Source organism: Neltuma alba, unplaced genomic scaffold (genome assembly GCF_004799145.2).
Source record: "Neltuma alba isolate B1F8T4 unplaced genomic scaffold, ASM479914v2 tig00012763_pilon, whole genome shotgun sequence".
In the NCBI taxonomy this organism is placed as follows: domain Eukaryota; kingdom Viridiplantae; phylum Streptophyta; class Magnoliopsida; order Fabales; family Fabaceae; genus Neltuma; species Neltuma alba.
In genome coordinates this window covers 803,731-816,409 of record NW_021637174.1, presented here as the reverse complement: position 1 = coordinate 816,409, position 12,679 = coordinate 803,731, and the positions used below count along the sequence as shown (strand labels likewise).

Below are 12,679 nucleotides of genomic sequence, written 5' to 3'. Positions count from 1 at the left end.
AATATAATAAATAAAACATCATAATTTAGCCAAGGTTTTGCTATTTTTCATTAACCCAAAGACCATTTTATTGTGTTATCCTCTTAATTTTGGATTATCTAGCTCAATTCTTGATTAATTTGTCTAATTCCCGATTAATGTCACTGATAAAAAATTTCTGAAACAGAAATTCCTCTCCAGAACGATTAGTAAAAACATTTATGTTTCCTTTTCCAATTGACAATCCACTTCATCAGCTTCACCCGTTCAACTGACCTTTCTAAGCTTGATCTTTGTTTTATGATTCCATTTCAGGCTATTCTTTGTTATATTCCAGTTTGGTTATACGAGACCGAAAAGTAGAATATTATGTCTGTTTCCATGAGAGATTTGGATCCAGCTTTCCAGGGAGCTGGACAAAAGGCGTATCCTAAATAAATAAGCATATCGTGCTGTTTGCAACTCATCAGATTCTCATCTAGAAAGTCACTCATTTTCTATCAGTTTAAGTTTCCTCTGAAATTGATTGATACTAGAAACAGAGTCCTGACAAGATTTCTTTGAGAATTTATTTTGCTTCTGTTCTATGTTAATTTGATTTCATGCTTTAATCTCTTCCTAGTTCTTCTTAACTATATATAGTGGACTTGAAATATGGCGCATTGAGAATTTAAAACCAGTTGCTGTTCCGACTTCCTCCTATGGGACGTTTTTCACAGGGGATTCCTACGTTATCTTGAAGGTAAGCCATTAGTTTTACCCCTTTTTTTCCTCTCCATGATAGCATTATTTTCATGTTGGCTTCTGCAGTTGCTAGAAGCTTTTATTTCTGTATTACTGGACACGTAATGCGCACTAACCTATTGCCAGTATGACATATAAAACAACATTAATATGTCATGGCACGTGAAATTAATTTCAGCTTTCATTCTTTTCTAAACATTTGGAGGAACACGCATATTTTAAGACCCGCAGATTTGAAATATCCCAGCGCATCTCATTCTATATGATAAATCATATCAGGCGTAAACCTTTGTTATTGAATTTCGTCCTGTAACTTGATTATGAACATGAAGACATTAATATCATCTCATATAAGGATGCAATGACAATTTGCTCAACTAATAGGTGACCATGACCATGACCATGTTTATAGTTGTCAATGTCATCAGTGTCTTCATCTTTTTTTCCTTTTTTGAATAGAATCTTTTCTTCATCTTAAGATCACAAGAATTGTTCCACTAGTGATTCACAGCGGATCTTTAAGCTAAGAGACTTAGCCCATCAAGCCTTTTGATTGTTATCATGTACGAGAAAAGGATAACTAGGTCCATTAATAAGGTAATTCATGTCTGTTCTGCCATTAATGGGAACTCTTGTTCCCAAAGGCGTTTGGTGCAGAGTTTGTCCATAGCTTGAAAAATAATGTCTTTATACGTGAGAAATACTTTTCTCTTCATGCATGAATATCAGTTGAGTTCATTATAAATTTTTCGTTTCTTTCCTGAAAGCTTTGTTTCCCACTTGGTTAGAATATAAATTGTTACTAAAGTCTCTAACTCAAGTTTCAGTATCCTCCTCTCCAGCACTTTATGGACTTCTATCGTTTTGTTTTCTGATGATTCCAAGTGTTGGGAATAATTGCTAATCTGTTAGTTTACTTTTTATCAAGTTCGTTAAACATCAAGATTCTTTTTATTATTATAAAATATTGCTATTATTCTGCTTTTAAATTTCTTGTCGTCTCTGTGTAGACAACAGCTTCAAAAGGTGGTGCACTGCGTCATGATATCCATTACTGGCTGGGTAAAGACAGCAGTCAGGTAGGTTGTAGGTTTAGTTGCTAACATACTGCTGTTTTTTTTTTTTTTGGGTAAAAATTACAGTAATATCTTGCAACATGCTTCCTAAATAAGGTAAATTGAACCAGGATGAAGCTGGCGTTGCAGCCATCAAAACGATTGAGCTGGATGCAGCTCTTGGAGGACGTGCTGTACAGTATCGGGAATCACAGGGTCATGAAACTGAAAAATTCTTGTCTTATTTCAAACCATGTATAATTCCTCAAGAAGGTGGAGTTGCCTCTGGTTTCAAACATGCTGAGGCTGAGGAACATACAACACGTTTGTATGTATGCCAAGGGAGACATGTTGTACGTGTCAAAGAGGCAAGTCTGACATTATTCCTTGGCTATTGACATTGTAGTGTAGCAATAGCATGCCCTCTTGATAAAGACAGTGCAAATGAATTGAAACATCATTTTTAACTTGCTGAACAGTTATTTATCTTGGTTTTAGGTTCCTTTTACACGCTCAACACTCACCCATGATGATGTTTTTATTCTGGATACCAAGTCTAAAATCTTTCAATTTAATGGTTCTAATTCATCTATTCAAGAAAGGGCTAAAGCATTGGAAGTACTACAGTATATAAAGGATAACTACCATGATGGAAAATGTGATGTTGCCACTGTTGGTAAGTGGACAGCTATATTTTTAAAGCTCAAAGGCTATTGCTAAATATCACTAATTGAATACATACACCTGTACAAAATGTAGAGGATGGAAGGTTGATGGCTGATGCTGATGCTGGAGAATTTTGGGCCTTCTTTGGGGGCTTTGCTCCTCTTCCACGGAAAACAGCCAGTGATGATGATAATACTGTTAATTCTCAGCCTCCTAAGCTGCTATGGTAATATATTCTATGTTTTATCTATGGTATTCTCATTTGTATTCTGCCAATGTATTTCATTCATCAGTAAAACTTAATTGATGGAAGAGGGTCTGTGTTCGCATGCATTTGTGTTATTCCTCTTTTACTGATTGCTTTTTTGTTTTCTCTCCCTTGACAAATATACCATGTGTATCAGGGCAGGATTCTTACAAATTTATTGTTCTTTTGTCCTGAAGCTGTATAAGTTGATTATATGTTATATTTGAAATTAGTTTTGAACATGGTGGAAGTACACTGTTTATATTGAAACATTGGAATCTACAATGCTGTTGTTCTAATGGAAGGGCTCTAATTTTTCCAGTATTGTGAAGGGGCAGGCAGAACCTACTGAGAGTGATTCTTTGACAAGAGAGCTACTAGACACAAATAAATGTTATATTCTTGATTGTGGTTTGGAAGTCTTTATTTGGATGGGAAGAAATACCTCTCTTGATGAAAGAAAAAGTGCAAGTGCAGCTGCAGAAGTAATGCCTGTAATTTATTTCTTGGAATATTTAATGTCTTATTCGTAAAAAACTCATGATGTCTCTTGATCAACTAACAGGAATTAATCAGTTGCCCTGATCGACTAAAATCTCACATAGTTCGTGTGATTGAAGGATTTGAAACTGTGATGTTCAGGTCCAAGTTTGATTCTTGGCCTCAAGCACCTAACGTAACTGTGTCAGAAGATGGTCGTGGCAGGGTGGCAGGTAAGTGCAATTGAACTTGTGGTTCTTTTTGGCCTGAATGGATTACTCTACTCTTAAATTTATTTTTTTAATACTTATTGATTATTATTTATTGATGATGTTGCAGCGCTTCTAAAGCGTCAAGGAGTGGACGTCAAGGGTCTGTTGAAAGTTGATCCAGTAAAAGAAGAACCTGAACCCCACATTGATTGCACAGGACGTTTGCAGGTAATACACAATGTTTCTTTTTTTTTCACTTATGATTTAGATTTCCTTTTCAAGTGCTATGTTGAGAAGAGAAAATTTTTTAGAATCACAATCACCATATTATTAAAACCGTAGCAGAATACTTAAGCTTGTGGTTCACGGAGATGTACTCTATCAAATCTTGGGATATGTGAAATTTGGCTACTTTTGACTCATGCAGAGCAAACAGAGCACATACTCACTATCTTCTTTTAAAAAAGAGTGAGTCAAGAATTCAGGAGGCGACTTACGTAGTGTGGGTTACCTGCCATTTCCTGAACCTACAAATCTTTGTTTACTTTTTCTTTTATTATTACATTAGGAGGGTTTTATCATAATGAGATAATTGGTGAGCCTTAACCAATTCCTATTTATTTTCTTAATGAGTCTATTAAGAGTTGGTCATTTGCAATAATAGTGTATTCTTATGTATTAGGAGACGGATTTCATCCCAGTTTTCCCCCCTTCTTCCAGTTTTAGGGTTTGAGTCATTCATACAAATGCCTGAGTCTCATAGAGTAGTATGGGATGTCTGTAGTGGTACTTAAGGAGAGTAGTTTTTCCCTCTTGACCATGCGCTTTTAAGAGTGAGTTCCCTACTTCTCCTTGAGTCCTGTCATTCTATGGACGGTTTTGACTGGCAAAAGGTGAAAACCGTAAGGGTAGTGCAGTAGAATGTAACCATCAAGGTGTTGGTTCTTAGAGCCGGTGTTATGATTCATTCTCTTGATAGTTCACTTTTAATGGAGGATTCCCCATGTCCCTCAGATCTTCTCATAGTTGCTGCCCTAAATAAATGATGAGTCTTGGCAAAAACGTGTGAGTAGTCCTTTGCTCGATCCATTATGTCAGGATTTGGACAAGGCTTCCAGTTGTTGAGCTTCATGAATTGTTACATTGATATATGGCCACAGATTTGTATTATGTCTTCGGTATTTTCATTTTCATACTGCCTTTTGCTTCTGTTGTTAACTTCACCTTGATTACCATATAGGTTTGGCGGGTGAATGGCCAGGAAAAGATTCTACTTCAAGATTCTGATCAATCAAAACTTTATAGTGGTGATTGCTATGTCTTTCTCTACTCATATCCAGGAGAAGATCGAGAAGAACATCTTGTAATGACATGGATTGGAAAGAACAGTGTTGAGGTGAAAATCAAATGCATTTAATTCTACTTCTACATGCGTCTATGCATGTGTTATGAATTTCTCCTTTATAACTAAATGATTAACTAGTCTGGCAGCATAATGTTTTTATGGAGCTAATTACTTTCTTGCTATATATCTGCGTTGCAGTACTGTGAATCTATTTCCTGCATTGCTTATGATCTTTTTTCTTTTCTTTTTTTTCGTCGAAAACAGGAAGAAAGAACTTCAGCTATTTCATTGGCAAGCAAAATTGTTGAATCAATGAAGTTTATCCCTACCCAGGTGATTTTCGTTTAAATATGATATTTTTCACTTTGTTGATGCATCAATTGTCATTATTATTTTGTCCTTGCTGATGTTATCCATGTGTTATTGATTCCTAGGCTCGAATCTATGAAGGGAATGAGCCAATTCAGTTTTACTCCATCCTCCAAAGCTTTATTGTTTTTAAGGTTTGTGGGGTTCTGATCTAAGACAAATCCATCTTCATAAACATATTCTTTTTTTAATTTCTTCTGGGTGACTTCATATACACATATTCTTAACTGCATTCACTTAATTTTCTGTTAGGGTGGTCTTAGTAATGGATATAAAAATTACATTACGGAGAAGGAAATTCCGGATGACACTTACAAGGAAGATGGTGTAGCACTGTTCCGCATCCAGGGCTCAGGACCTGAAAGCATGCAAGCTATACAAGTCGATCAAGTACGTTGTCCTCTTTCTTTATGCTGGCTCTTTTCTGTCCAACCATTTTTTGCATGGGCAACAGACCTATTTTAAATGAACAGATTTTATTTATGTAATAAAGTTTTCTCTTTTTTTTCCCCCCACTACTAGGTCGCTTCCTCCTTGAATTCCTCATATTGCTACATACTTCATGATGGGCCCACAGTCTTCACTTGGCTTGGGAGCCTTACGAACTCAGATGATCATGAACTAGTTGAGAGGATGCTGGATTTGATAAAGGTATGATTTGTTCAATGACATACTTTAAAGAGAGAGAATTTTGAGGAATCCAAACAAACACCTTTTTTTTTTGTTGACATATTAGCAGCTGATATTGGTTGATTTCTTATATGATTACGAGCTGAGAATAGTTAAATATATCCCAGGTTTTTGATCATATATCCCCACACAACTCGTACTTCTAATGTTTCAGATCTCAACTTTGAGTTTCTGAACATTTTGAATTTTCAGGACATTGTCATTAAATTTTTGTTACTTTTGTATGGTCAGGTTTCCATGTTTATCTGGTTCTTATATGCTTGGCAATTGTTTGCAGCCGGAATTACAAACCAAACCACAAAAGGAAGGTTCAGAGTCGGAACAGTTTTGGGATTTGTTAGGAGGAAAATCAGAATATCCCAGTCAAAAGATTGTAAGGGATGCCGAAAGTGATCCTCGCCTATTTTCTTGCAACTTATCAAAAGGTGAGGATTATTTTTTATGAAGGTTTTATTTTGTCTCAATCACCCCTTTTTGGAGGAAAATGGCTGACGTCTTACGATGATGTTTTTTTCTGGCTTCCTGATCAAACAAATGCGCAGAAAATTTGAAGGTGAGTTTAATTTCATATTGATTTTTTTCCCTTATTTCCCTCATGTGGCTGTTAATTTGGAATAGTTCTGAGTTATGGAGATCCTGTGGTAAGAGGGGGATTGTTAACAAAGTCCTTGACATCACCAATATTTTGTTCATTATTAGCCCTGTTAGGGCGCTTATCTTCTGAAATAATGAGTACTTAAGCAAGTGATGTTTGGCTATTAAAAAAAAAAAAAAACGGAGCAAGTGATGATAATAACAAGTTATAATTGATTCAATAGCTATGGAAATATGAGCTGGTTCGATCAATCTGAAAATTCACAAAGTACATAAAGTTCCAGTCTAAGACAGGAGAGAAGCAGCTGAAAAACGAGGATGAAAATCATTAAGCTGTGTGACTCGAGCTTAAATAACTAGTCAGCGTATGAATAAGAAATCTGTTAAAAACACATATGCACGCACATGTGCGCACACGTAGCTTACCTGCGGATCGAAGAGTCAAATAAAGCAAGCAAATATATTAGGACAAGATGATCTCTGCTGGTTGAGTTGGTTATGGACATCTCAGCTTCCTCCAAATTTCTCTGGATGAAGAATTCTGATAGGAAGTCTTTGACGTGCTATGCATCATTTTGTTTAAGACTTTAATTTGTCAAGCATATTTATGAAGTACATACGACTAAGGGTCAATTTACTTCTTTGTGCGAAGGTGGAGTTGCAAAGGAGAATTTATATCATTTGATGAGAAACTGTATTTGCAGGTGACAGAAGTATACAACTTTTCCCAGGATGATTTAATGACTGAAGATATTATGGTCTTGAATTGTCACTCAGAAATCTTTGTCTGGGTTGGCCAGCAGATTGACCTCAAGAGTAGAACGAAAGCTCTAACAATTGGAGAGGTATAACTGGTTTTATTTTGGCTAGAAGCCATAGCCATATTTACTTAGCGGCTAGCATTGAAGTCTTTACCACCAGTTTAAGTGTTTTATCTATTATATCTCTAATATTGAATCACCTATGGTATCTCCCTTTACACTTTTTTCTGATGACTATGGTATTCCTTTCATCATCACTCCCCCATGAGTTTTAGACTGGAGCAATTTCAATGCATAAACTTCTCTCAGTAAAAAGTCAGGTGTGAAATATTTAACTTATTTACTTCAATTAAACAGAAATTTCTTGAGCATGATTTTTGTATGGAAAATTTATCTCGTGAAGCTCTAATATATGTTGTGATGGAAGGGAGTGAACCACCTTTCTTCACTCGCTTCTTCAAATGGGAGTCTGCAAAATCTGCGGTGAGTTCCTCAATGTAATGGTGTAATGATTCTACTTGAGATCCTTCCTAAAAATATGACAATTTTTTTATATTTTATCGTCAGATGCTGGGAAACTCATTTCAAAGGAGGCTTACAATAATGAAAAATGGGGGCACTCCACCTTTGGATGTAAGACTTCTTGTTTCATCTTGCTTCCTTTATCATCCTGGACAACTGCTTATAAGGATAGATACAAATGACCACGGGACACTCATTTAATCATTCGTATGCCCTCACATTTTCCGCCCTCAATTTTTCGTAGGAGTATGTGATCGTTTTATAGTACAAAAAGGCTCCTCCTGATTAATTCCCTATACTTTTGTACTTGCCTTTTGTTCTTCTCACATTCTTATTCTGTCGGTATTTCTTTCTAACAGTTCTAGGAATGAAATGCTTGAAAGACTTCTCCCCTTTTGTATTATATTTTGATGACTCAAAATGGATATACTGGTATTTATTGTGTCTTATGATAAATAATGAACTTGCTGCAGATTTCTTCATAAGGGGTAAATATGGATCTTTGTAGGTTCTACATAATATGGAGAATTATCCAAATTCTTAACAGTTTGATGAACTATTAATTTTCTTCCCCTTAACTTGACTCAGCTTTTGTGTTGTTCTGATTTATTCTCTTTTATTGTTGAATTTGTTGCACATGATCAGAGACCAAAACGGAGAACATCGGTGTCTTATGGAGGACGGTCGGGTGGTGCACCAGAAAAAGCCCAGCGTTCTCGCAGTGTGTGCGCTACTCCTGATCGTGTTCGTGTGAGGGGCAGGTCTCCAGCCTTTAATGCGTTGGCAGCTGCATTTGAAGGTCCCAAGGACAGAAACCTTTCAACCCCACCTCCTATTGTTAGAAAGCTGTATGCGAAGTCTCTGACGCCAGAGTCAGCAAAATTGGCACCCAAATCTGCAGTTATAGCTGCACTAAGTTCCAGTTTTGAAGCATTCCGTCCATCAAAAGAAAATTTTATCCCTCGATCATTCAAAGGTATCCTATAGAGATGAGTTTGTTCAAGTTGCTCCTTTTCACAATTGCTATATTGGCATTTGCTGATATAAAAAGGCCTTTTCTATTGTTCTATGCATTGTTATAATGTGAAGTGAACCGAGAGTCCTCAAAGCCAGAGACGAGCAATGGGAGAGATTCTATGGGCAGTATAGAAGAAGATATGAAAGAGGGTGAAGCTGAAGATGATGAAGGTCTCCCCGTTTACCCATATGAACGTCTCAAAATAGGATCTGAAGATCCCGTACCAGACATTGATGTGACCAGGCGAGAGGTACAATGAAATTTTGAATCTGTTGGGTCTTATAGTTAGGCATTCTTTGATTTTAGTTTTAACTTGTTTTGAGCTTAATGCATGCAGGCTTATATGTCAGCTGAGGAGTTCAAAGAGAAGTTGGGGATGACAAAAAAGGATTTCTACAAGGTGCCCAAATGGAAACAGAACAAACTCAAGATGGCCATTCAGTTATTTTGAGTCGCAGCATACCTTTCATTCTATCAGATCCCTGTGGTTTAGGTTGCAGGTACAAGGAAACTTTCTCGCAAAACTTCATGCATTATTTTTATTTTTCCTTCATGATTGATCAGAGTATAAAACCAAGCTTTTTGTGACATTGTTACTTTCTTGGATACCATCATATAAGATAACAAGGTATAAAATAGTAAAATACAATAGCATTTACAATGCTGGTGATTGTTATGACGGTTAGAAGTTGTCATAGAAATAATCTAAGTGACATTAACAAGTTTACAAAACTCAAGAAAGGGGTGTGATTCAGAATGCCTATGATTTTTTCAAATGTCTGACATAATACTTAAATTGTGTCATTCTATGAGATTCTTGTAGCTAAAGCAGCACGCATTACCTTAAATACTAATATATGAAACTTCAACATTTTCATCCTTGCTAATTGTTACTGCACAGGGAGCTTCTGATCCGAGTGTGATCTTTATTTTCCAGTGAGAAGAAACTGGTCATATGGAAGAGCAAAGGGACAGCATCAGTGTATTTTTTTTTTAAGGGTAGCTGCTTCTGCTCCCAACAAGCCTTTTCATGAAGAATGAAAATTAGAGATTTTTAGCATTCATTCTTTCTGGATCTAGTTGCCTGGAAATATGTGTTTTGTAGAGCACAGGTTGTATTTTGACATGCCCCTTTTATTGGGATTTTCATGTCAATCTTCATTCTTTGATTCAAATTTGTTTGGCAAAGTAACTGAACCTGCAAATGCAGTCTACTTATAGGTGTAATGATAATTGAGGATGAAGTGTGTGTGTGTGTACAGCTTTGTAAAACCCAGTCAACTTGTCATCTTTCTCCTATTTCTTTTTCCACAACAGTTATTAACATTAGCTTTATTGAGGGGTTATGCGATGTTATTGAAGAAATCAAAAGAAATAAAAGTTTAGTTTCAATCTTTTCACAATAAAACATGCTTAAGATACCTTCTGTAGTTCGAAGAAGAAAACTTCATCTTCAAGCTTCAACCATGGCTATGGGGAAAAGAATCTCATCTTAGCGTTTGTGGGTGATTTTGGGTGAAAATTTTGCGAAATGTTGGGAAAATGGAGAGAGCGTGAGGGGCTCAAATTTATTATTTTTCTAATTTTTGTAACAATTAATTTATTATCAATTTTTTAAATTCATGATTTAAAAAATATTTTTATTTTAATAATATTTCTTATAAAAATAAGAAAAATAATATTTTCAAATGGGGACTCAGGTATATCTTGTAATGTGTGTTAATAAAGGAAAAAAAATTCATCAAATAACTATTAATTTTCATATTACTGCAAAAAAATACTCCTCCGGTCCTAATTATAAGACCCAATTGACTTATTTGAGGAGATTAAGGAAGTGAGTTAAGTTGGTTATTTATAATAAATAAGTGTTGTCATTCCTAAATATCCTTGCTAATTAAGTATATTGGCTAAAACTATCATTATTAGAAGGATTATCTTAGAAAAAAAATGTATAAATATAAGAGACAAAATGGATTGGGTCTTATAATTAGGACCAAATAAAAAGTCAAATTGGGTCTTATAATAAGGACCAGAGGAGTATTTATTAAATTTATATCTTTTTAAATAAAATACTCCTTCCTATCCTAAACCTAGACGTAAGAGTCTAATAGAATGGTGATTGAGTTGGCTGAAAAGCATACAACTTTCCCCAATTAAGATTGAGGTTTGAATATTGTGGAGAGAAAAAATAAGAAAAAATTACAAATAAAGACCTCTCAATATGTCAAATTGTGATTTGGAACTTTAAATTTAGAAAATAGCAAATAAAGATCAGGTCTTACTTTTGCAAATATGAAATATGGGTAAAATATCTGAAATACCCCTCAGCCAAATTGTGATTTGATCTATTAAAGTTGTCATTCGCTAAAGTAAACTTGTCATTTCTTATATTCAACTTGTCATTTGGCATACCTTTAACCAAGTTGTGATTTGGTCTATTAAAGTTGTCATTCATTAAAGTAAACTTGTCATTTCTCATAGGTAACTTGTCATTTGACTAAGAGGTATTTCAGACATTTCATCACGATTTCATATTTACAAAAGTGAGATCAGGTCTTTATTTGCTATTTTTCAAATTAAGGGTCCTAAATCACAATTTCAAATTAGGGGGTCTTTATTTATAATTTTCCCAAATAATGATAGAGTTAGTCTCGATTAGTCTGATTTCTTATATTTGACTCTTTTATATCAGATATCATATGGTTGTATATATAAAAAATCAATAAAAGGCCTAAGATTTCATATGGCATAGGGATATCTAAGTACAAACTAAATTATAATTTTAAAAGTGATTTTATAATATTAGTATTATGAATAACTCTACGTACTACTTCGATACTCTCTTTCTCTATAAGCTATAATTTTTGGGATATTTTTAGTTCTTTTTAGAAGTTACATTTTGTATATGTCTAAAAATTTAATTCATTTTTTTATTTCATTAATTATCACACATTTACCTGTAAATATATGTTGGGTTAATACAATCTTTAATTTTTGAAATTTCAACTCATTTTAGTTTTATTTTTTAAAATTTGAAATCAATAATTTTGGTTTCTAAAATTTAACCTCATTTTAGTCTATTTAGGGACCAAAACCAATAATTTTAAATTTTAAGAATCAAAACCAAAATCAAATCAAATTTCAAGAACTAAAAATGCTATCAACTCTTAAAATTTTATTATTTTTCTTTGGTAGATTCTCTCATCTATCTTTTCCACACATTTTTTGTCATTTTCTTCACTCATTCTCTCTCAGTTGCCCTCTCCATAAATAAGATTATATTTAGAAAAAAAATTTACATTTTTACATTTTTACACATTTGTCACTTTTAATCAATTTTAACTAACTAATTGGATTATTTGTATCTTACATACAAGAACAAAATGAAAAATATGTATTATATATTCTTGTTATCATTACACATCGATATTTGTTCTAAATTTTTTTCCTTGGGCTAACAATAACATAACATGATCCTATAGTTGTTTTTTTTTTTTTGAGCTGAAATCCTATTATTGTTATGTTAGTATGACATATTCTATGAAGAAAGAAATTTACCCTTCAGCTCGAACAACTTGCATTGAAAGTATCGAAATGAATCAGAAGCAAGAAGCACAGAGAATAGTGAATCCAGCTGCAAATATCTATGATTATCCATTGTGCAAGCGACACAGCTTTACAATTTACGAAGAGTAATCATAGCCATTTCTGACATCCTGCCATGTCTTGACACTTTTGGGCTGCTCTGTTGGTGTTGTTAATCAATCCAACGCAAGCTTCAAAGTAAGCAGTTCTTCAGGGAAGATAATCATGATCCCCCCTTCGTAATCCCAGGCTTGGGAAGGCGAAGCGGACCAGAGAATCGAATTCTACATCAAGTTCATTTTAGTTCTTGAAGAATGAGGTCAGAGACATATTAACGTATTAGCTCATGAACTTGTATAATTCATACTTTACTTCTACTTTAATAGTGCTAGCTTCAAAGTTTCCAATAACA

The 12,679-nt window shown here is 34.5% G+C and overlaps 1 protein-coding gene across 1 annotated transcript; it reads left to right on the top strand.

Moving 5' to 3' along the window:
- The first annotated feature begins 346 nt into the window (after window positions 1-346).
- Window positions 347-9,953, top strand: LOC114730797 (villin-4). Its single transcript, XM_028917912.1, has 23 exons — window positions 347-404; window positions 622-721; window positions 1,734-1,802; window positions 1,910-2,146; window positions 2,277-2,454; window positions 2,538-2,670; window positions 3,014-3,176; window positions 3,257-3,404; window positions 3,511-3,611; window positions 4,624-4,779; window positions 4,993-5,061; window positions 5,163-5,231; window positions 5,350-5,487; window positions 5,620-5,748; window positions 6,065-6,212; window positions 6,330-6,340; window positions 7,086-7,226; window positions 7,500-7,625; window positions 7,710-7,775; window positions 8,310-8,640; window positions 8,754-8,932; window positions 9,020-9,182; window positions 9,584-9,953. Exons 1-22 carry the CDS (start codon window positions 349-351, stop codon window positions 9,131-9,133), a joined length of 2,862 nt encoding a protein of 953 aa, XP_028773745.1. The 5' UTR covers window positions 347-348; the 3' UTR covers window positions 9,134-9,182; window positions 9,584-9,953.
- The last annotated feature ends 2,726 nt before the right edge of the window (window positions 9,954-12,679 follow it).